This window comes from Hippichthys cyanospilos, chromosome 3 (assembly GCF_059441005.1).
Source record: "Hippichthys cyanospilos isolate Australia breed blue-spotted pipefish chromosome 3, RoL_Hcya_1.0, whole genome shotgun sequence".
NCBI lineage: Eukaryota > Metazoa > Chordata > Actinopteri > Syngnathiformes > Syngnathidae > Hippichthys > Hippichthys cyanospilos.
The window spans coordinates 10,921,586-10,946,536 of NC_142371.1; the positions used below are offsets into that span (position 1 = coordinate 10,921,586).

Here is a 24,951-nt window from a genome sequence, read left to right on the forward strand (position 1 = left end):
TATTAGGGTAACTGAATGGTAAATTGCCAAGAGCATGCTTATGTACTGTAAATAGTTGTCTGGTGTATATTGTGACTGTTGTTTTAACCAACCACCATGTCTCAATTCTCCCCAAAGGCCAAAAAATATGGTTCTGAGAGTAGGATGTGTGCCAGTGAGCAAGGCAAAAACTCAGGGAAAAGCCGATGCTCATGATAGAAAATACCACTTTTAACCTTTTCAATTATGCATTCACCCGCACCGAAGCAGCGTGGGGGCATAAGTACAACACTGACAATGGCTGTTAACATACAATCAGATATCTTATCAGGACTTGTGTTTGTCAGGCTAATCTGTTTTAATTTAAGCATAAAATGGCTCTCATGTGAATGACACACAGGTGGGGGGGGGGGGGGGGGGGCATTTACATGACTTTGATGGATAGATAGATAGATAGATAGATAGATAGATAGATAGATAGATAGATAGATAGATAGATAGATAGATAGATAGATAGATAGATAGAAATAATACTACTTACATTCCAGGTGTTTTTTCTTTGGGGCTGTTTGTTCATGCGTGGTCGATTTACACACGGCTCGGGACACCTCCGATCCAGTCAAGCTGTACTGGGCCGCGGCGATGCGGTCCGTAAGCGTCTGACCCGACATCTTCTACTCTCAGTGGAGTCCACCCCCAGCAATCGAGTGGTCCTACCCCCCACCTCCACTTAAAAATGAAGAGCAGCCTCAGTAATCCCAGCTGCTGCTGCCCTCGAAGCCAAACACAATTCTATTACATAACAATGGTGGAAGTGATAGATCAGTCCAAGCATGCGTCTTCAAAAAAGAATGAATATACAGAGAGATATGTATATTTCTTCTTACACGACGCTGTAAAAGACCGCCTCAAGAGTGTGGATATTCAAATGAACTGATCACCTTCAAATTTTTGATCCCGTGTTTTATTTTTCAGCCCGTGAGACAAAATGCTCCCCTTTGGATGATGTTCTTGAAGCTTCCCCCTCCTCCTTCTCCCAGCCTCCGGCCTCCTGCTTAATCCTCGCAGCCTCTCTGACAGTCCTTGTTTGAGCAGAGGAACATCAGGTCCAGGCTGGCAGCACACCCCATCCAGAGCAACGCGTTTCCTCTTCCTCTTTCTACACCTCCTCCCCTGGACGCTTTCATCTGGGATGCCACCCCCTCCCGGCCAACAAGTCCTGACGAAGCACGTTTCACACACCGAATGCTATGATCTGGCGTCTTTTTTTTTTTCCTTATCCGTATTCGTGTCCTCCTCGGTTTTGCTATTTATTTATTTATTTATTTATGCGTTTGTCGTCACGCCCCGCCCTTTCGCCATGTCATGTGACAGTGTCGTGCCAATGCCAAAACTGCCGCTGTCTCATTCCGCCATCGCGAGAACTGCGACTGACAAGGAGGACTGAAAGGACGTGAAGGGTTAACTGGGCTAGTTGACATCCAGGCTTGACGCTCACGTGAAGGTGAAAGAGGACATCCCGTGACTCCTGACACACTCCTCACCATCGTGGAGCTTTCATCACTGTCCGTGGTGCTGATACTGCACATGCAAATCCTTTTCTCCAGTGCGGCTCTTGACTTTGCAGCTACTGGATATTTAGATTCATTTCGTGTTATTAGTAACGTAATTATTTTTTTTTTTAAATCGTCAAATACAGTACCTTTAAGAGGTTTGGAAATGTCTTAAAATTATTTTTTTTTTTTTTAATCTATCATGTACTATGCTGTGGAAAAAGTATTTGCCCACATTTCATATTTATCACTGGCAAACAGTTTCTCATGTCACCAAACCAATATTAATATCACACTCAGACAACGCAACAATTTATGTAAAATGAACCACTTACCAATTATCACCACTCTTCTTTGCAGAATTGTTTCAACTGCCATAATGGAGGGTTTTCTGTCATGTGTGTGTGTTTTGCTCTGTGCCTAGGCAGTGTTCGATTCTGCCACGAGGAGGCGGGGTCACCAGCCTTGCGCACCTGTTCCCCATTACCCATCAGGGTCTTTATATGGCTGGTCGCTACAGGAGAGCGACGCTGGGTTATTCCTTCGCCATACTCCCTGCGCTCAGTGAACTCCCATGCCTCGCATTCCTCTCGCTTGTCATTCTTTTGGTTGGTACTTTTCTCTAGTTGTATTTTTGCTCGCTTTATCTTTTTTTGTTGTTACTTTGTTCCCAGTCGTTCTCCTGTAGCCTCCGACCCCTCGTTGCCTTACCCCTCTGTTGGACTGATCCCTCCTAGACGTTTTTGTCTCTCCCTTATTTCGTACTTTGTGACTCTTGTTTGTACCTTCCCGTTCCTTTTTTGGACACCCTTTTTTCCACGCCAGACGTGCGCCTTTTGTTATAATAAACTCTTTGAACCCAACCCCTCGGTTGTCGGTCACGTCCTGTTCGGGCTCGGGGTCCCTCGTGACAGTTTCTTGCATGAAATCCCTATTCAAGGTCACACCACAGCATCCCAATTGGATTTAAATCCAGACTATGACACTCCAAAATCTTAATTTTGCTCTTGTTGAGTCATTCTGAGGTAGACATGCTGGTGTGTTTCAAGTTGTTGTCCCGCTGCAAGGTCTAAGGATCTTCTGGTAAACAGGAGGATTGTTTTTTTTTTTTTTTTTTCCCTCAATCACAGAAAGTTGTCCTTTTCCTGAGGAAGCAAAGCAACCCAAAAACTAACACACTGCCATCAACATGTTCTACTGTGTTTGCATCATGTTCTTTTTATCAAATGCTGTGCCGCTTTTATGCCAGCTGTAAGGGACTGCACACCTTCCAAAAACTTGGTTTTTACTCATATATCCATAAAATGTTCCTAAAAAAAATTCACCTGGAAACACTCCCATGCATGCCAGTTTTGGCCAGTGTCTTTCTCTTCGTGGATATGTTAAGACTGTCCCCAAATGAGGCCGGTGAGGCTTCAGTTCTTTGGATGTTTTTCTTGGTTCTTATGACCTCCTGGATGAGTCATCATCACCCGTTTGGAATATTCTCCATTGGTCAACTACTGCAGGGAGGGCTTGCCACTGTTCCCAGTTTTCTCTATTGGTGGAAAATGGTGCTGACAGTGGTCCACTGGATCCTCACATTCTTGGGAATGGCTTTGTAACCTTTTCTGTATTGATACATTTCACTACTTTTTTCTCAATTTCCATTGTATTTTCTTTGGATTATAGCATGATTCATTCGTTCTTGCAACCATTTCCAATGTTTCAAACAGATTTTATTCAAGTGATTTCTTGAATCAACAAAAGTAATGGCAATCAAGTTGCCCGGCCTGTGAAATTGAGCTCAGCTTCCCAAAATTGAGGTTAGTCGCAGTTGTTTAGTGATTTAACCAGGGGGGTTGGGGAGAGGGGTGATATTTTTACACTGTACTGTGAATGAATAGTGAAGTGATCCAGTGGTGATCTATGTGGGGAAAAATCTAAAAGTTTTAGAATTTTGTTTCTTCGGGCACCTTTTTCATTCTCAGCCAGCTTTATATGATATATGAGATGTTGCTTTATGACCTGGAGTGGCTTTCAGATTGCAACTATGAATCTCACAAACGACCTTTTAAGGTGGTTCCAAACTTAAGACTGATAACAAGTGTGTAAAATTCCCTCACAGACCACTGGCGCTTCTTTCCATATACATGTCCCTCAGCAGTGACTGCCAGTTTATCTTAAAATATATTTCAATAATGTTTGTCTCACATTTTGTGGCACTCAGTTTGTATCAAAGGTTGCAACATAAAGTCTCTTGCATCAATTTGACCCTTTTTTTTAAAGGATTGTAATTCTGGAACCACTTATTAAAAGGGGGAGGGGGGGCTTAAAAGTGGCTGTCAAACCCACGTCTGCGTGAATGGCAACAGCATGAATCACAACACTACCAGTGCTCTTATATCGTATTGTTTATGTTTTGACTGTCTGTAAAATGTGTTAAATGCATTGCTATTTTCTTATTAGTAGCATGCCATTTTATATGGTTAATCGAACACTACTCAGAAGTATGTGGTTGCACAGTACATATGGAGTGATGGATGAAATAAACTAGAAGAATTTGCAACTAACAGTGAATAGCGACACTTTTGTTTTGGGCTAACATTAAATAAAAGGGCTGTTTCACTGAGATGATCCAATTGTGTGTCATCTTTAAAAATCAAGCATTTGGTATTTAAAAAACAAAAAACAGGCTTTGATCATTCCTGCATGCATGCACGCATGGATGGATGGATGGATGGATGGATGAATGGATGGATGGATGGATGGATGGATGGATGGATGGGGGCCTGTGCTTAAAGAAACTTTTGCTATTAGTGTATACTACTAATCTAAATATGCATCTTTGGAGGCTATACTGACAATAACAACGTTGTTTTTGTTTTAATCTTCACTAACATGCAAGTCAAAGGACAGCAACATCCAATGTAAGCCGTTCCTGTTAGTACTCTTTATTAAGTCACATCAACATGGAATGGCACAGCATCTTTTTTTGGTCCCACGGGACTGACATGAAATATTAAAAGTCAGCCATCAAGGCTTCTCTCTTTGTACAAACAATTAAAACCAAATAGCTTTTGAAAAGTAAAATACTTATAAATAGCCAAAAATGTACAAATGATTCACCCTCAAGTGTCCCTTGTGGCTGTAATACAAGTTGAGGTTTCACTAGTGCTCATCAGAATGTGTAAATCCTCTCAGTAAATTCCCCTCAGTTCTCACGTCTTGATGAGCCCTTCTAGAAAGTCCTTTTCTACCATTTCTTCAATGTTTTGCCTAGCTCGACTCCAGAACACTTTCTGACTCTCCAGTTTGTGGCCTTCCTTTTGACAAGGAAATGAGCCAGCTGCACGGTTGTAGGCATAAGCAGGACCTGAGCGGCTGCTGGCTTTGCTGTTAAACACCTGGCTGAGAAGGTTGAAGAAAGGAAGAAGCTGCTCCATGCTGCGGATTACGTAGAGGGTTAGCATCAAGTGGCCTGGCTCCCAGGAAAGGGTTCGAGTGAAGCAGTCATCGTCTGGATTTTTCTGTCGAGGACAATATCAAAAAGAAGACTGGGTGCAGTGCAGAATTGTGCCAAAGTCAAACACACATGTCTTTCCAGTGGCAGAATGATCATTTTTATCAACAGGTGATCTTTTTTTCTACAATAGTGCATTTATAGTGATGGAATTATGAAACATTGAATGTTTTTATTGGCCAATGGCACAAGGCTCCACAAAAAAAGGCCTTTTGTGTTAAAAGCCAGCACACCATACATGCACTGAAATGCAGGTTGGGAAATAAATGTCATCCATTCACTTGTCATTTTAAAAGTTGACTGGGAAAGTTATCAAAAAAAAAAAAATTGAGGTTTTGCACAAACAGCAGAATGCTAGTTTATAAGGCACGTTTCAATAAGCACTAATGCTGCACAGAGGGAGAACTGAACGTAGCCAAGGAAGTTTCGTTGGAGCACCTCATCCAAACAGCCATGGAGCGGTCGGACTGAACAATGCTACGTATTTTTATTACTCTTCCACAATCCACTGACAAAAGTGGCAACTCACATCATTCACTGAACATTTGTATGATGGTCCTTCCTTTTACTAACATTGACTGCTTCGAAGATCGAGCGCACAGCAAGAACTTGTTGGGCTTAGCTGCCCAACAACATGCCCGCCATAACCAGCGCGCACTAGTACACAAACACATGAACTGAGAATCAACACTATGCACACCCGAATTCTGTGGCAGTGACAAATTTACAACTAATTAAAGGGCCTATTTCATGGAATTTTAACCTTTGGATAAGTTTCACCTTGTTACAACCCTAAACAACCCCAAAATGTAATTTTTCTTTGTTGATGCATATCTAAGAATCACTTGCTTACTATACGCACAAAGTACTGGCCCCGCCCGAGCAGATAAACATGAGACATGATTATGATAGTACTCTCTTGTACCGCCACTACACCACCCCAGTACAGCCTGTCCAAGAATTAATACCCGCCCGCCTTATCCGAGGAGACTTTTACTGTTTTACTTTTGGTTTCATACCGAGGTGGGAGAGGAGATTTTGCATCGAGTCAGTCAAGTAAACAGCAATGTCTCATTTATTATTCACAGTTTTCCCGTAGAAAAGTGGTGAAAAGTGGTTTGGTAGCACATGGCCTGACAATAAACATTGTTGTACATAATTCACCCGGAACTGTTGTTCCCAAGGGAAGCGATTTAGGAACCGATGGGATAGGAGGATACAGGTGTTATTGTGCGTCCTTTCTTGACACACTTTTTTTTATTTTTTTTTATTGGCACTCCTGTTCATTTCAATGTCAGTTTATGGCTTCTTCATTCATTCAGCCACTGACTCCCATTAACGCTAGCTTTTTTGTTGGAGTATAATCGTAGCGGTGGGCTTGAGAACGATTCACAAAGTGGTGTGAGGCGGGGTTTCATTGAACTAGTCGTTTTACTTTGTTATTGAATTCCAGCCACCAAAAAATCTTTTATTTGATAAGGAATTGAATTTCCAATGAGTCAAATGTAAGATTTCATAAGTTTATATGCACATTTTTGACTGTGGAATGTTCAAAATCTCATGATAATTGTGGTATTCAAGCAAGCCATGCATGAGCTATCAATAGCTATTTTTTTTAATCATTTAAGTATCGTTTAATAAATCAAACTTACTTTAAACAAATGATGATTGGGTTTTTCGCTACTGGGATATATTAGGTATACTGTACTGTATTTTCTGGACTATAAGCCACACTGGTATATAAGCTGCAGCAACAAAAATTGAGCAATAAATAAATAAATAACAATTGTTGACATGTAAAGCCGCACTGGAGTATAAGCCAGAGATCATAACATCAGATATTTGCGCAGAAAGATGGTATATGTAAGCTTTATTTAATTTAATTTGTTGTTTAAAACATTTTTTAAACATTTAAAACAGACTGAACAAGCTTGCATGTTTAGCACTAGAATACTTAGAAATAAATAGAAATAGAAAATGGACGGATTGATGAATATTTTTAACATAACACTGACAGAATACTGCAGAGTTAAATGTCAGTACACTCAAAATAAATTTTCAATCAAATTTTCATGTCACAAACTTTTATATGAGAACTTCAATTCAATTTGGACATGATTTTTATTTTTTGAATAATACATTTTTAAAATTCTTTTTGACCACATCCATTGATTCACATCTTTTCAGTTCCATTTCAAAGTTTTTCCTTATATCGAAACCTTGAACAGATACACACATTTGCTTGACCGGTAAATTGTCTCCTGGTGGCTAGCAAAAAAAAAAAAAAAAAAAAAGAAAAAAAAAAAAGAAACACTGATAAGCCGCACAGGACTATAAGTTACAGGTCTGAAATCATAAGAAAAAACTTGTGGCTTATATTCCGAAAAATACGGTAAGTTAAAATCACACTTGCCCAGAATGACTTGAAAATTTTTTTAGATTTTATTTTCTGCCCTTATCACCTAGCCCTAGGTCATATTAAAAATAAAAATAAAAAGAAATGGTCCTCCACTCATTCAAAGGTTTGTGTATAAATGGGAGGCCTTTGTACCTTAGCGCGTTTCCTCAGCAGCTTAGCTAGTCGAACCACATAAGGTTTAAACTCCCGCTGGTGAGTCCCTTGTCGTCTCACTTCCATTCCAGAATCGTCTGAGGCTTCAGGGATGAAGGCCCATCGGTACCTGGGATCAATAAAGACAGCAACACACTGATAACCAAATTATGGTAGCAGATTGGTGCCTTAAGCGACCAGTTGCAATGTTGCCGTAAAGTGGGTTTGATGAATTCTGCCCTTTCAAAAAGGTCATTATTACCGTATTTTCCGCACTATAAGGTGCACCCAAAAGCCTGATTTTTTTTTTTTTAAATGCTGATGGTGCGCCTTAAAATCCGGTGCGCCTTATATATGGATCATATTATGTGCTGACTGCATAAACTGTAGTTTATGCCCAAAAAATCCAGTTCAAACCGACTTAGCTCAAGGGTATTAAAGCCGACTCGGCCCAGCGGTTAATTAACTTGATTTGCAGGCCCAACCCGATTTTTTTTTTTTTTATGGAGGACTTTAGAGTGTGTGGCACCACACTCATGTTTGTCGTCTAAATTTCCCTGACTTTTGTTTATTCATAACTTCTTTGTGCTCCAAATCTAAATAGCTGGTCAAAAATATATAATGCATGCCGAGGGGAAAATCAAAGGGATTGCGGCGCCGCACGTTCAAAAGTGCATGGCTTGATTTGGATTTATTCTGCGCTCTGCGGCTCCTGTTTAGTAGTTAAATAGCAATTACCAATAATAATATCGAAAATATATAATGCATGCAGAGGAAAAAATTAAAAAGAAGGCGGCGCCACGCCTTCACCCCGCGCTTAGCTTCTCACCCATACCGTTGCATGTTTCTCATTTATATTTCCATGACTTTCGTTTATTCGTAACTTCTTTGTGCTCCATAATGAAATAGTGGGTTAAAATATATCATGCATGCCGAGGAAAAAATTAAAAAGACGGCGGCGCCACACGTTCACCTGCGCTTGGCTCCTCACTCATACCGTTGCATGTTTGTCGTTGAAATGTCCCTGACTTTCGTTTATTCGTAACTTCTTTGTGCTCCAAAACGAAATAGCGGGTTAAAATATATCATGCATGCCGAGGAAAAAATTTAAAAGACGGCGGCGCCACGCGTTCACCTGCGCTTGGCTCCTCACTCATACCGTTGCAAGTTTGTCGTTGAAATTTCCCTGACTTTCGTTTATTTGTAACTTCTTTGTGCTCCATAACGAAATAGCGGGTTAAAAATATATCATGCATGCCGAGGAAAAAATTAAAAAGACGGCGGCGCTACGCATTCACCTGCGCTTGGCTCCTCACTCATACCGTTGCATGTTTGACGTTTAAATTTCCCTGACATTCGTTTATTCATAACTTCTTTGTGCTCCAAATCTAAATAGCTGGTCAAAAATATATAATGCATGCCGAGGGGAAAATCAAAGGGATTGCGGCGCCGCACTTTCAAAAGTGCATGGCTTGATTTGGATTTATTCTGCGCTCTGCGGCTCCTGTTTAGTAGTTAAATAGCAATTACCAATAACACATTCTCTGTTTTATCTGATTTTTTTTTTTTTAATAAAAAATATTTCTTTGTATAATATCCATACAACGCTTATATTGTATGACTAAAGTTTAAATTCTATTAATAAAATTTGATGACTTTGCTGATTGTTTTTAATACATTCCCTTTAGTGAAGCACCATCTAGTGGCTGCATAACGCAACTCTATCTAGTGTATGCATCCACTAGATAGATAACGCAACTCTATCTAGTGTATGCATCCACTAGATAGAGTTGCGTTATGCAGCCGCCCCAGCCAGTACTATGGTTTCAACTCTATGTGCGCCTGATAGTCCTGTGCGCCTTATATATGACATTTTTTTTTTAGAAACTCGGCCATTCATTGATGGTGTACCTTATAATCCGGTGCGCCTTATAGTGCAGAAAATACGGTACTCCAAAAACCTATGATTTAATTTTCCATTTCATTATTACTCGCTTCAATTTTATATACCTAATATATCCCAATAGCGAAGGCCAGCTGGTTTGTTTTTTTTTTCTCTTCATTCAATGTATGTAAAATGTTCATAAAGTACTGACATTTGGAACTGAGGCAGGCTTTCGGGGGGCAAGGCCAAGGCCAAATCCAACAGCTTGCAGGCTGACAGATAGAGATTGAGCCAGCGTTGGCTGTTGTATGACGTTGAGAAACCATTCCCTCCGGAATAGGTGGTTTCCAAGCCGGCCACAGATGGCCCAGATGTCCTAGGGAGGACCACGCATAACTAGTCATTAGCGATAACAAAAACATTTAAGAACAGTGGAACCTCAGCTCGCAAACTCTAATTGGTTTACACATTACAAACTATATTTTGGACAAATATTGCTTTGGTTCACAAATATGCTCCATCTGGGTCTCTGCACTGGTCAATGGCAAAGGTAAATTGGTTGTAAGGCTGGAACAATTTCAAAAAGAACATGATGCAAACACATTTCAAGAGAAAAAAAACTGCTTTGGTTCTTGGAAAGAACCTCAAAACAAATTTAGTTCATGAACTGAGGTTCCACCATGTTCATTCTTTTGACTAAGTGACAATGATAAGTAGCAAAAAAGTACCTCGATATGTCCTCATCTGCTGTCAGCTCTTGCTCCATCAACAGAAACACCTGGACCTAAAAAGAAACATATGAAATGGACAATAGACAGAGACAATAAACAACAGAAAAAGAGAGGAACACAATCTTTTGAGGCGGCATTTCAAGCTCACCAGCTCGGTGATCATGGTGGGCCATAATGAGGTGAGGTGTTGAGGTGACATGCGGAGCAACAGCACCCTGAAGAAGAGGAACACCTGAGCATGGAGAATTGGCACCTGAGGAAGACGCAGGCTCTCCACCAGGCGCTCTGAGAGGACACATAGTGAAATATGCATTTTCAAATAATACAATCAAAAGTTGCCTTAATTGAAATCTTCATTACCTTGTATGTCAGGGAGGTATTTTTGGTACTGATCTACTTCACTACTGTATATGGTGAAGGCCAGGCGCTTCAGCAACATGGCTCTCTGTTCCAGCTCAGCATCTCTGTTGGTGAACAGACTCAGGGAGCTGCTCTGCGCTACGGCCACACGGGCTGGGAAAGGATGTGCACATACGTCAAAGTGGTATGTTCTTAAATCATAAATAACCTCAATATTTAAAGTTTTCTCTCATTTACTAACTAAGACAAAACATGTTTGGTCATAATCTTTTCTAGTCATTGTCTTAAAGGGGCGATCAAGCACAACATTTTCTTTACCATATGTTCAATGTGCCCCCACTAGTCTTAACATGGCCTTGTGATTAATATTAGGCTTGTGCAATAGGAAGTAAGCAGCAATATCCACCTGTTTTTTTAACATCTAAAGCGGCGGCTATTTTGCCACTTGCCCTCAACTAAAAATCATGTAAGAGTTGCTCAGGGCTCGTGCAATGACCGATCACGGCTCAACTGTGGTTTAAGTTTGGGTATGTGACATTAGCAAGCTAAGCTGTGACTGGTCTTTTGCTTAGCCCTGAGCAACTGTGATGTAATTTTAACTCGACAGCAAGTGGAAAAACGGCAGCCCCTTGAGATGGCTAAAAATGGGGGGATTTTGCAGCTTATTTGATCTCATTTTATACTACTATATACTACTATATATACTTTTGGCTAAAAATAGGCTCAGCACATTATCAGTAAAAGGACAGGTGGATTTTCTATGATCATAACAAATTGCATAATAAAGCATACTCAAAAGATCTCTGAATGTGGTCTTGTCATGGGTCATCAAATGGTCAATGATTGCCCTCCAGCTGAAAAAAAAGAGTGTATGCATATTAGAGAAAAATATAAAATTTACAAACAATGCAAAAAATTGGCACTCCTTTGCAAGAGATATCATCCCTCATAGTCACCACACTTAAGTACCTATTTTACCTCTGCTTTTTAAATACAGGGAATGAAGTTTGCACATCACTCTATGTTTAAATGAGAAGGATGTGCCTTAAATTGTACTTAAGGCTCTCTTTCATACTTTAAAAAAATGGCGTGATATAAGAATAACTTTGTCTATTTCATAAAACTCTTTAACCCAGGGGTGTCAAACTCATTTTTATCATGGGCCACATTGCAGTTATAGTTTCTGTCAGAGGGCCGCTATGACTGTGAAAGCAAATACATTTTAGCTGTGTTTGTCACACTTTGAACTAGTTATGAAATCAGAGGATGGTAAAAATGGTTCAAAAGAAAGATTCAGAAAATTCTCACCCAAAATTATTCAAAGTTGAAAATTTTTTTTGCTATTTTAACCAGAAACTTGAAGTTAAATGAGCATTTTGCGGGCCAAATATAAATGATGTAGCGGGCTGGATCTGGCTCCCGAGCCTTGAGTTTGACACCTGTGCTTTAACCCAATAATGAAAAAACACCAAAACGTGAAATATGGCTGTTAGATGTTACAGCTTTAAGTGCAATATCAAGAGGGATACTTTCTGATTTTATATATGGGCACAAATAATTTTATTCAGTGTGCAAGTGGTTTTTTTTTCCTGATAAAATAAATTATGACAACTTCTGAGCCAAAAACGATATGACAAATTTGAGATCTGATGTGAACTGTGAGGTTGTTTTTGTTTTTTATCTGTTGCACAATTTGTCCAAACAGACTGACTCTCTTACTCACTGGGTGACACAGGATGAGTCCATCTGGAAAAAGGTGTGGTCCATAAAAAGGTCAAAGGCCTCCTTCTTCCAGGCCCGACGTGTATATTGGTACCCACTTAGACTGCTCAGCAGCTGAATGCAGGCCCGATAGCTTGGTGCGTTGTGTGCACTGACAAGGGAATCAAGATAACGCACTTTTATATATTAATATATCAGTTCCTTGGATTTTTCCATGATTCATGAAATCGGTTCAATGTTGAACTAAACAACACCAAACAAACAATTGAAGGTCACAGAAAATCTTGAAACAGACTTCTACGCACCTGTGGTTGCGCAAGTAGGGAACTACATAGTGCATGATATTGACCAGCAATGGTATAACCCGCTCCTTCTCGTCACTGTAGAACACCATATCCAACAAGTGAGCCAGCACCTGCCAATGCATTCCTGTTAGTCTTGCACTGTCGATATACTTTGTCCACTGCAGCACTGAGAGACAATCTTTCCAAATTTGTTTTCATCCACACATTCAGCTGATTTGAATCAGTGCCTAGACAGTCAACATTGTAGTGACGGCCAACAGTATTACAAATTGCACTGCTGCATTACGGTGACACAATGAATAGCAGAAAATAAATTATTTTATGTGTAAAAAGAAGTGGAAACACATTGTATTGACTCCTGTTTGCTGAGAGAATTATGTTAAGTGGTGTGTCATGTTTGCTTCAGAGCACCCAGGAGGTTAGATTTATAGACCTCTTAACACATATTGATGTGTCCCACCTCTCCAGTGTCAGCACAGCAAAACTCTTGTCTTCTTTCCTTTGAATAAAGTGCACTAAATGAAAATGGGATGGAGGCCGTATATTAGCTTTGAGCGTGTCAGTTGTTCGGACTGGCTCGTGTTTTTAATAGGCGTAAACATGATAATACAATATTGGTAATTAACAACGCAAGGTGGTCTTGTGTTAGGATATTGGTCTTATTACGGTTGTAAATAATCTTTACTGAGCAGTATAGTGAACATACACACAGGACTAAAAGGCTTCTGTAGCCAGGTACGTATCATAGCAATTTCTAAGATACAAAAAAACTGACTGCAGTGTTTTGGGTACAGAAAAAAATAGCTGTCCCATCCTGAGTCTTTGAGCGGTCCACGCATTTATCAAGTCAAAATAAAACAGAGTATGTACTGTTTTTATTTTTATGTTTCAGTCCCTTCAATTTCAGGATTGGTGGGGCATTGGCTTAAATTGCAAATTAATTCCAGTACTTCATTGAGTTCCTCTTGTTTTAGTACATATTCGTCTAAAACTGCAATTTTGTTTTGTATTTTTCCTATCTTGTTTAATTGTTCTTGTTTTTTGTTTGTATCCATTTTGCAATAGTATGCTTAAACCCTTATCCCAACGGGGAGTGCAAACGCTGATAAGTGACTGAGAAGGTAGTGGATTTTTTACCCACCTCAGAGCTAGTAAAAGTACATTGACTGACTGCTTAATAATAATAATAATAATAATAATATTTGCAAAAAAAACGTTTGAACATTAGGTATTTTGTCTTTGCAGATTACTCAATTGAATATAGGTTAAAAAAGAATTTGCAATTCATTTGTAACTTACATTATTGTTCATTTATCATGATATACTTTCTTTTATTTGTCCTTTATCATTTTTCTTGTTCTCTTTATTTATTTTATCTTTCCTACTATCCCTGTGTGTATTCTTTATTTTGCCTTATCAATTTTTCATGTTTATTTATTTATTTATTCATTTATTTATTTAACTCCATTGTCACCTCATGCGGAGGCTGCATGAGCCATAGCCATGTCTCTACAGTCACTTAGTATGCAGTGTGTATGGGGGGCGGGAGGCGATGCCGGGGGGGGTCAGATGACCTTAGGGAAAAGGATTTGTTTTTGCCCTGTGAAGTGTAATTTTTTTTTTCTCCAGGCACTTTGATGCACTTTTTTTTCTGCTTAGACAAACCTTTCATATGTATAAACCTTTAACCTGTATAAATGCTGAAAAAAGTAATCAGTTGTTGAAAGTTGGTTTATATTGCTTTTTGTCAGTGTTAAAAAATAATACCGTTTTAGGTCTGCTGTAAAATTATTATCGATAAATCTTAACTATGGTCGGCATGGAAAGTGGGAGGCGCGAAATGTATTTGCTTTCCTAGGGGGGGTTTTGAAAAATATAATTGAGAAACACTGGTGTACAGGAAGGTGAGTGTGTTGTGTGGGAGAGTATGTGTTTCAATATGAGGATGAGAGGGGCAAATTTCTGTGAATTTGTTGGGGTTTTTTTCATTTAGTTGATTGTTTCTATTTCTGTGAAGCACTTTGTGTTGCATTTTTAATGTAGGGAAAGTGCTATTAAAAATGTATTTCATTTGATTGATAAATATTGATGGAAAACAGTTTTGGAAAAATAAATTGTGAGTGATCAAAAAAGCTGAATGGTGAATATGAACAAACAGTCTGAGAAACTAGAGTTGTGTAAGGAGGATGAAGATGAATCACAAACACAAACACATATGTTTTACCTCAGCCAGCAGCATGAGGGCATGAACGCTGTAGACAGATGGGGTGAAGCTGGAGGCCTCCATTACTGTGAGCATTAAATCTACAAAACAGACATATAAAATATTAGCAGGGGCAAACAAGCACATTTGGCAATTTTGTTTGCAGGTCATTCAAACATTCACATGGGCACACAGGGTCTCCTACAAGAAACAAGATTGGAAAGAAAGAAAGCATTGGGAAGATGTTTCTCCTGAGCACTTTTGTAATGAATTGGAATTTTGAGTGTAAACTCTGCTCTCTATTATGTTTGCTCCTCTCTAGGTCAACGTCCGAGGGCCGTTACTCCAAGGACAACTCTAAACAAGGGATGGAAAAGCACACATTTAGACTGCACACCGCACCTGACTAGTGCCTGAGCACAAAAAAAGGACCAAAAATAGTCTTTTTATTTTATTTTTTTTAAGAATATTTTAACCTTGCGACAGAGCTCTCAAAATGGTCTGAGAAGAATGGCTGACTGCCCAAGGTGCTTCATAAGTATGAAAAGCAAACCTTCAACATCTGCTTCCAGGTTAGTTCCATCCACAACTATCTGTGGCGAGGCCTTGACTTCCAGGTTTCTCCTTAGCCATGTTGTTTGCTCCAGAGAAGAACCTGCTATTGTCCCAATGGCCTCCACCACTTTATGTGTAACATCCTGAACGCCACCCAAAATCATAAAGACAAAAACAAAAACAGCGAATGAAAATGATGGCACATTGTGGATATCAAACTATTCAAGATATTGTAATTATTTTCAGTTGATTGCAAAATGTAGATAAGCAAGGTGATAACCTGGAGCTCTCGTTGGTCCTTCTTACTTTCCAGATTAGGGTTCTTCAAAATGAATTCATTCAGAACACTAGAGAACAAAATCAAATAGTGGACCAAGTCAAATATAATAAAAGGAAATAGTTAAATTTCAACAGCATAATTTATTCAGACAAACAGCAACTTATGAGTTCTACAAAATGTACAGGATGTACAGTATAATAACCAGAGATTTAAAGGAGTACTTAACAATAAAAATAAGAAAGAAGTAAAAGAGACCAACCCAAGTATTAAAAACTGTCCTGGGGCTGGCAAGCCCAACTGCACAGAGTCCTTCAGCAAAGCTAGTAGAGAAGCCCAGCTATCAACTAAAGTAGATACAGGGATCCTGTAACAATAAGAAAGCATGCTGTTTCGGGAGGTTTACGACTGATGTACAGTGTTCTGTAACTTGTATACACAGTATAATGTTGATATGGAAAAAGAAAAAAAAAAAAAAACTCACCTCTGGACGTATGCATAGAAGAACTGCAGCATGCAAACCTCCAAAGAAATGTGTTTCTAAAAGGTACCAAGAAATGTAATGAATGAACCATGTACAAATTGATTGTTGAGAAAAGTTCTGTCTTATATTTAACCAAAGTTTTGTTATGAAATGACTGCCAGAAAGTACATTACATTATATATCAGTATTAAAACAATTTAATTACTGGATCTGTCTGTCACTCTAAGTGTATATCTGGTAATAACAACAAAGCATAAAACACTAACCTTATTCTTTGCAATGGCCGGTGGCTGCTTCAGAACCTCTTTGACTGTGTGCATGACTGTTTCGGTGCGCATGGCACTAACTGAACGAACTAGCTCGACCAACAGCAGCTGCTCATCACTGGCTACAGGAATCACCTGAAATTCATCACGATCCAAAGAAGAGTTCATATGATAAATCATAAATATCATATCAAGAGCTAAGAGGAAATAAAATACAAAGATTTATTTTAAGCATTTTATAGTTATCTTTAAATAATCTAAATTATTACTTTTGGCAGCACTAATATATGTACCGCATATATACATAGACAGTTAATAGTATACATACATTCATACATACGCAGCTGAAATTTGTATTGAGTGCATCATAATTTGTAATCACATAAGTGCTTTTGACATGAAATTTTGACCACATGTAGGCAACAACCAAATTGATAAATATAAAGAAAATATAAAGAAAGAAGAACAAATACACTCAGAATCATGTAATAATGTGAATTTATATGAGGAAAAAGTATTGAACACGCAAAACAAGCTTGAACAAGCTTGTACAGCAAATGAACACGGTTAGCGAACTTAGCATGAACTTAAGACAGACTTGTGATTCCTCGCTAGATATGACTTCATATACTGTACCTCCCTCAATCCTTGTTGCTTAATACCTGCTGCGGGCCAATAATTTTCAGATATCCATCTTGAAGTTGCACTTTAAGTCAATTCAAAATAATATTTTTAACACGTTATTATTGCTAAACTTACCGACTTCTTACGGTGATTTTGTCTACTGCCGATCCCCCTCTTGCGCTCAAGTAAGTAATATAGATGAATATATTATCATATTAATTAGTCGTACGCATTTTTTTTTTTATGTCGAGTGAATACAGTAGCAATTAATTACAATACTAAGAAGTATTCGGCATTTTCACTCCAAAGTGAATTTGTTTTTACTGGTGAAGTTTTTAACCAAGGACTGCAGATCATTACTGTAGTGTAGCACGTGCCATAGTGACATCTGTCTGGTGATGCGCGGGACCCGGGGACGTAGGCAAACGGGAGGACTGAAGGCCCTTAGTTTGAAATGAGAGCTTCAAAATGCCTACTGTAGGGAGAAACACTTAGCATGTATTGCTCTGGTGTGATTTTGGCCCTTTCCCCCAAGCAAGCAGTCTTCAAATCTTGAAGGTTCTGTGGGGTTCTGCGCTGGTCTATTCCAGGAGATTCATTTTTCTTCTTTAGTAGTATGTCTAGGATCTTTATCCATGCTGAAATGTCAAGCCTAGTTTCATTTTTAGTATCCTTGTAAATGTCAGTAAATATTTGTCAAGAATGTCCCGTTTACCTTTCCCCATTCATCTTTTCTTCAATATTGTGAAGTTTACCGATAGCTGAAAAGCAGCCCAACACCATTCCCACCTCCTAACCTGGCTGTTGATATGGTTGGTGGTTGGTCTCTATATCTAGTACAGCAACCTTGGCAAGCCATTAATTTTGTTGAAGATTAGATGTTATTCATTTTCCTCAGAGCAGCTTTAAATGCCAGTCTCTCATCTGAATTTTAACTTCAAAAACAAATACAATTAACATGCTAAAATGATAATAATCTAAAGCAAATGATGTATGTTAAAATGTGAGTCGAAAGGCAATTATCATCAGTTTAAAATAACAGTATACCCACTTTATTTTTTATTGGAGTCTTGATCTGTTTCCTTTCATTCCAAACATAGGCAATGGCTGCCATGAAGTGCGCACCATGGTTCATGGAGATTGGGCCAAGCAGCTCAAGAATTTGTTGACGAATTTTCTGCAGATGAGAAGCAAATAAGGAATTTGTTTTTTTTGGTCCTATCTGTGAAGTTTAAAGTAGACTACAATATTATAGGAACATTAAAAACAAGCAACTGCGCAAATGCAACCAGATGATAATGGAGTTTACGAAATTTGGGTACTGTAAAATACTTGACAGAATACTGACAATATTGTCTTTAAGGTTGATATTGGAGGAGATGTTATGCTTGCAAAACTTGGGATAACTAAGAGATGTGGTGTACACCCGACAATGTATTCCAATGTCAGTATTTTTTTTTAACGTGCTTAGTGTTAAAACCTTTATACAACATACAGTTATCATTCATTTATTTAGCATTTTATACTGCCGATCAGAATCCACTACACTTCAAATCGATGACAGCTGAAATGCATGACTGATAAAATCTTTACGATTGTATATACGATACTTCATCAATCTTATATACAGTTAACAATATAATATAATGCAATGCTCGTAATATTTGTATTGACAAATTAGAATTTAAACAAATCAGTTAATAGACCCCTTTAATGCTATAATTCTGAAATACTGTAAGCATGGTCCTAAATTGGCATCAGGTTAGAAACACAGAGATAAAATATTACATTTGTGTACCTTCGTAGAGCCCAGGTTGATGTTGGAAGTGGAAGCAGCAGAAGCAGCAGCTGGCTTCTCAGAGCTGTCAGCATGATGGAGGACACTCCACAGCAGAGTGACAGAAGACATGATAGTGTGGAGAATGGACAGGATGCCTGAACGAGCCTCAGCGAGGTGCTTTTGGTCAACACTCACGTGTAACTGACAAGTGACCAGTAAAAGATTCAGCAATGTTGTAAACAAAAAGGATCATTCTCAAACATTTATCCATATTCATCATAACTAGTGATAAGGAAGACAATGACACTGTATTCAGCATTAATTTATCTAAAAGGTGATACAGTGTTATACTATGCAGTACTGTATATATTTCTACACAATCTCACCTGGTGGTACTGGGAAGTGGTATCTAGCAGGCAGTAGTGGATGATTGCAGTGATCCCCTCAAGTACAGTCAGTAAAAGGTCAGGAGGAATGCAGAGAGCCATCCACTGGGGTCTATAAAAAAGACAGAGATCATAAGTGCAGTATATGCAATACAGTTCCGTTACAAACATGGTTCCTTCATCCAATGCTGCGGCCTGAACAGTTAATCATTCCTAGTCCTAAAGTGCCATCTAATGTTCAAACCCTGACTTACATGTGAAAAATGCGGTTTTTAGCACAAGTATTTCTTTTTTTAATTTATATACTGAACATTATAATTGTAATGCTTCTTGAACTTGATACAATAGGAATTTAAAAAATATTAGTTTTTCTTTTTGCTGGAAAGTGCTGTTTTACACTGTTAAATAAAATAATAAATACATTAGAAATATTAGATATTATATTCTTAATACCTGGTATCAGTAATTCCAGTCTCATAGCGGTATTGGTGAAGAAGATTGTCCAAGTTCCTGCAAAGCTGCAGAGTGACTGATGCAACAACCCTTCTGAGAATCCTCCTCATGTATGGCAGTGTGGCTGTGATGAGTCCAATCCACTGAGGGTGCATCTTACACGCATGGTGTTGATGCAGTGCCCTGATCACAGCGCACAAAAACATACCCTGTGCTGTGATCGGCTGTCCATGAAGGTACTGTAGTGATTTCATTGGCTGCTGAGGGTTGACATGCTCAACTTCTCCACCTAACATCTCAAACCCAGTTCCTGTGCTACTACCTGCTCCTACACCTCCCGACGCTACTGCTGGAGGTTCTCCTCCTTCTTCGACTGGTACCAGGACTCTGTGTTCGAGTACAACTAGGCTCTGAAGCAGTCTTAGTAATTGGGACTGGACTGCACTACAACTGTCCATCTGGTCCTCTGACAAGTTGATAACACTGTCCTCTGACAGACCTTCCTCTACTGTGGGCATGTTTGCACCAGCTACTCTTTGGTCATGCCATTTCTGGGCACTGAATATGGAGGAAAGCAGGCAATGGAGAACCACCTTCTGAACTTTACATTTAGATAGGACGTCATAAATGAAACTAGCAAACCCCTTTGCTGAGCCCCCTGTGACTTTAGCCAGCTCATTGAAAAGAAGAGTTAAGACCTCTATACTGGTCAACTGCATGGCGCGGTTCCCTGCCAAGTCCTGTGGGTCTGCTGTCACGTGAGCAGAGTAGAAACTCCTTAGGAAATATAGACAAAGTGATATGATGATTTCAAGATACATGGCACTGCGGAATGAATGGGGGTGGGAGTCTTGTGGGATGGGGCAGTAGAAATCCTTGCCCATGACGGAGACCCTGTGACGAGCTAGGAGGTTTTGGAGCAAAGATAGCTGTGGGGTATAGGTGTTGTTGATGCTGGTAGTGGAAATAGCTCTTACAAACCCTGAAGGAGCAGACCTCAGCATGGCTGCAACTGCCGAGAGCGCATGCAGGGCCCGGGAGGAGTCATATAACTGGAGATAAAGAAGTACATGTTGGTAGAGGGGATGAATATTGAAGCGAGGTGGGGAGGAAGATGATCTATGTCCCGCGATATTAACGCCTCCGATGTTTCCACCTAAACATCCAGTTGGTGAGCCAGTGTCACTTTCAATTTCTGATACTTCACCTTCACCACAGCTATACCAGTTCTCCAAATCTAGGCTATCCCCAAAGAATATGCTGGGTGTTTGTGTTTTTTCAGCCTGAGTTGCTGCCTTTCTCTGTCTCTCCTCCTCTTTCCTTTTTGACTTTTTTGTCTTTGGCTTAGCCCCTGTGGATTTGTCAGACAACTTCTCCATGATTTTACCTTTAAGGCTAAGCTGAGTACTGCTATGGCTACGTTTGCGTTCTTGAGTGTTGTCTACCTGCAAACTCTGGTCTGAAATTGCTGGGTCTGCACTATCAGGTAATGTGACAATGGATGGTGAGGAACTGTGACGGATGATGCCCTGTCTGTGCTGCTCCTCTGCAGCTGCATCAGTTGAAGGGACTCCAAGAAATTCCAGTGTGCCTTCAGCCAGTATCTCTGGCAGCGTCTGATGGTTGGAGCACTGAGGAGGCCCGGAGTCAAGATGGGGACAAGTGGACGTTTCTGAGGAAGTGCTCTCTGAGTCTGACTGAGGCCAATCTACAGACTGAATTGGCTCATCAATAGACTCCTCGGCTACTAAACTCACAACATTTTCTATAAGATCACTTACAACAGAGAAAACAGTCTCTTCTAATGAGTCCTCAGACATTAAATCCGAGGAAGCAGGCTGCTGGTCTGAACTATTGGATATGCTGTTTACAGCCTCTGGCTCATCAAAACTTTGATTTTCAACTAGAGAAGAATGAGAACCAGTTGATTCAGAGGAATTGGCTTCCTCCTGTTGATCAGTATGCTGATATGCACCAGTGAGTTGCAAATTCTCGCTACTCAGACTCAGGATAGATAGACTGTCACTCAGAGGGTTAACAGTAAGACAAAATGGCTCCATGTCACCGACTTCAAGGCCTGGAAAATCTCTCTGTGCTATGCTGTCCACTTGCATGTGAGTGAAGTCTAATAAAAAAAATCAAAAACAGAGTAAAGCAAATGATTAACAGGGCAATAGTAAGAAAATAAATGGTTTATAATTAATCACATCTACTAATGCAGTATCGAATATTAAATATGTAAATCTACATAAAATGTAAAACAAGGCTACTCACTTTCAGAAAAGCCAGAGTCTCTGTTGTCTATAGGTTCTGATGCCTCTTGTTCAGGCATACCAGAAAAGATATGGGCCCAGTGGCGTTGGGCTTGTACTTTTTGAATAGAAACTCTATGGGTTTTTGGGTGAAGCAGAAGAAGGAGGAGTGGCTCAAGTACCCGAGCAATGTCATGGCGCTGAAGGACCTGATTAAGCCACGCCTGGCCAACCGAACTCGTACAAGGATCCCAATAACTCAGGCTGTCTAGCATGATAAAAAGAGATCTGCCGGGGGGGATAGAAATGAGAAGAATACCAAGAGCAGCACAGCAAAGATCAACTGAATTTGGACCAACCTGTCAAATGTGCGATTAAAAGGAGACGATTTGGTCATGTTTAAATCTCGTGTCAAATGCCACAGAACAGAAAACTTCACATGGGCTTCTAGTCGAATTCTCTGAAAGAAATATATACTTGAGCATGGTTTTCATAGACAGTGTATGGCTGAGACTGAAGTGACTTTCCACATACTGACCTTGTCACGGTGCATGAGTTGCTGACTGATCACATCCTCACAGATGCTGGATGAAGGTACAAGGTTGTGGAGCTGATAGAAGAGTTCTACACTTCGTTGATGGTGTTGAGGTGTTCCCTCACTCAACTGATTCCACAGGATCAGAGCAACACTCTATGCACAAGAAGATTAAAGAGAATTGGGGAAATTGGGAAGCAAAGGCAGATTGTTGTTACACTCGTGTACTACCTTGAAGAAGTCTGTCTTGTTTGCTACGTAATTAAGAATTCCTTGAGTGAGGGGAGGCCTAATAACGACAGCCACTCGACCTTGGCTTGGACTCAGGGGCTGGACAGTCTCAGAGCCGCTGTTGGATGCCACACTCTCAGCCGTCACCATGGCCACAGACTGGGTAAGTCCCACAAGGTCCATTAACAGAGAAATGGCCACACCTTGCAGACTAAAGTCACTAGCTAAACAGGTGGCGTCCATCAGTGTCTGCAACCAAACCGGCAGAGATGCCCGCTCGATGTCTGTGTGCAGGGAAACAAATGATTGATTTTAACTACATATTTATTTTCTTTCACATGTTGCAATGGTTTTCATAATCAGGTGTCAGTTCCTTTGGTTAAAGCCACATAATACTGCACCACTAACATGGACAGTGACTAAATTATTAAAAACAAAATATTTAGCAAAAAGCAACAGCCATTTTTTCTATAGCTGAATGTGAATTAGACAAAAGCTTTGTGAAACAGTTGCCAAGGAACAGTGATGGTAGTTTTCTGGCCTGCACAATCACCAATAATTGGGTTCTGTGCATTTCACTATCTGTAAAACGCTCTGAAAATATTAAGCCCTGAATCAAGTGTGACCGTTCATGTACTTTCATAAAGCAAGACTGGCAGTACAAGTTAAAAGTGTGAATTAAGTCATAGTTTTACCTTTCGATTACGTCACTTACCACACTCTTGCTCTTGTGTGGGTGAGGCCTTCAAGTTTCCTTCTGCAATGTACACTGGGAAACTGGAACACTCCAAAAACAACTGGCAGGCAGCAGTAAAAGCAGCAACACATTCTTTGTGCATCATCACAGAGTCCGAGTGTGACTCAGTTAGGTCTGCATGTCCATGTCCACAATGTGGGGCACCCTCTAACACAAGGTTTGTTGACTGTGCCACCTGGCTGTCGTAGTTCTCGTCTTTGTCCATTTGTTCAGAGGTTATATACAAGGTAATAAGCCGAGAAAGAAATTGCTGAAAGTGTTCCAAGCAGCACTGCATGACTGGTTTGTCCGCAGATTTAGGTTGAGCTGGCTCTGAGGAACAAATGCCTGTTTCATGCGTAGGGTGAGTTTGAGGTGGTGGTTCAGTGTCAGGGCTATTTTCATGATTATACTGGATGAAATCTGTGAAAGAGCTTTCAGATTTCGAATTTTCTTTCTCTTTGAACACGTCCATGCTTCCTTGTGTTTCGGGAGTTAGAGGAGGTAACTGCAGAAAGACAAAGTGGAGAAAAAAAAACAACACATCAAGAATGCCTTCTTATTTTTACATTGTTATACTAAAGTTACCACATCTTTTCTGGTGACTAAGTAATGCTTGTTGCTGGAAAAAAAATGAATAAAAAACAGGAACAAAGACCAAGTGCTACAACTTTCAGCAACTATCTACAGCTGTTCATCTGACAAGAGGGGTTCATGTTGACCTGTACAGTACACAATGAATGGTGCCACAAGTTGTAACAATGCGGTTTATCTTTTCAGTCATTCGGTGAATGAAAGGAACCTGGGATTCAGCTTTACTAAGGCAGCAGGCATATTTTGGAGGCTGGACTCAGGTGTCATGTGGAGTAGCACATCATCCATATGCTCCTTAGAGTGGGGGGAAGGGTCTGTTAAAAATATTTGTTGGATGTATATGGCATGTTTTCCACTCTGTTGGAGATTGTGACAGGCTATTTCATTTTTCTGTACTTCCAGATTACAGGCGAGTTGGGGCTCAGCTGTTGGTTAACTTTCTCTCTACTCCTTACGGGTTAGGGTTAGACTCAGTCTGCGTAGCCTGATGAATCAGAACATGGGACAGATTGACTGATTTCTTACAACATGCCACAGCGAGCTTGCTCTAACTTAAAGAACCAGAAAGGCTGGGTACTACAGATCATGCCAGGTGGACCAGGAGAGGTAACACAGAGTCAAACATTTGATCTCAAGGGAGCACGAGATGGCTGGGCCATTGGTGGGACGACTTAGTCCAAAGCATAACATCAAAGATCATCAAAAAGATCTGCTTGAACTGATCTGACTTGGGCTGGGTAAAATTTTAGTTGAAATGTCTCAAGACACTTGAACTATCATTTGCAGTTACAAAACATGGTTATGGGACTTCTGCTTCTGATATTAAGAAAAAAAAAAGATGCTGTATTTTTCGGATTATACATAGATCCGGATTATACATCGCACCAGCCAAAAATGCATAATTAAGAAGGGAAAAAACATATATAAGTCGCACTGGCGTATAAATCACATTTTTGGGGGAACATTTATTTGATAAAATCCACCACC

General features: G+C 39.8%; 2 protein-coding genes across 11 annotated transcripts in view; both read right to left on the minus strand.

Annotated features, from left to right (window-relative positions):
- snap91a (synaptosome associated protein 91a) overlaps window positions 1-1,280 on the minus strand; it is a 46,927-nt gene extending 45,647 nt beyond the window's left edge. For 7 of the 8 annotated variants that reach the window (XM_088409860.1, XM_088409859.1, XM_088409858.1 and 4 more), the window contains exon 1: window positions 521-1,280. In XM_088409860.1, coding sequence (XP_088265986.1) covers window positions 521-650 — 130 coding nt within the window. In that variant the 5' untranslated portion in view covers window positions 651-1,280. The remainder of the gene's footprint in view (window positions 1-520) is intronic. The other variant, XM_088409855.1, reaches the window with a different exon arrangement.
- A 3,169-nt stretch (window positions 1,281-4,449) lies between these two features.
- The window catches only part of dop1a (DOP1 leucine zipper like protein A), a 34,522-nt gene continuing 14,020 nt past the window's right edge, over window positions 4,450-24,951 (minus strand). For all 3 annotated transcript variants that reach the window (XM_088410632.1, XM_088410633.1, XM_088410631.1), the window contains 24 exons: window positions 23,350-23,878; window positions 22,635-22,918; window positions 22,407-22,559; window positions 22,228-22,328; window positions 21,891-22,156; window positions 19,617-21,741; window positions 19,164-19,275; window positions 18,796-18,978; window positions 18,049-18,174; window positions 16,374-16,508; window positions 16,108-16,163; window positions 15,886-15,990; window positions 15,627-15,693; window positions 15,345-15,489; window positions 14,813-14,892; window positions 12,589-12,698; window positions 12,285-12,434; window positions 11,354-11,415; window positions 10,562-10,714; window positions 10,350-10,486; window positions 10,199-10,254; window positions 9,682-9,846; window positions 7,586-7,715; window positions 4,450-5,041 (listed from right to left, as the gene is read on the minus strand). In XM_088410632.1, the coding sequence (XP_088266758.1) occupies window positions 4,733-5,041; window positions 7,586-7,715; window positions 9,682-9,846; window positions 10,199-10,254; window positions 10,350-10,486; window positions 10,562-10,714; window positions 11,354-11,415; window positions 12,285-12,434; window positions 12,589-12,698; window positions 14,813-14,892; window positions 15,345-15,489; window positions 15,627-15,693; window positions 15,886-15,990; window positions 16,108-16,163; window positions 16,374-16,508; window positions 18,049-18,174; window positions 18,796-18,978; window positions 19,164-19,275; window positions 19,617-21,741; window positions 21,891-22,156; window positions 22,228-22,328; window positions 22,407-22,559; window positions 22,635-22,918; window positions 23,350-23,878 (5,739 nt within the window). In that variant the 3' untranslated portion in view covers window positions 4,450-4,732. The remainder of the gene's footprint in view (window positions 5,042-7,585; window positions 7,716-9,681; window positions 9,847-10,198; window positions 10,255-10,349; window positions 10,487-10,561; window positions 10,715-11,353; window positions 11,416-12,284; window positions 12,435-12,588; window positions 12,699-14,812; window positions 14,893-15,344; window positions 15,490-15,626; window positions 15,694-15,885; window positions 15,991-16,107; window positions 16,164-16,373; window positions 16,509-18,048; window positions 18,175-18,795; window positions 18,979-19,163; window positions 19,276-19,616; window positions 21,742-21,890; window positions 22,157-22,227; window positions 22,329-22,406; window positions 22,560-22,634; window positions 22,919-23,349; window positions 23,879-24,951) is intronic.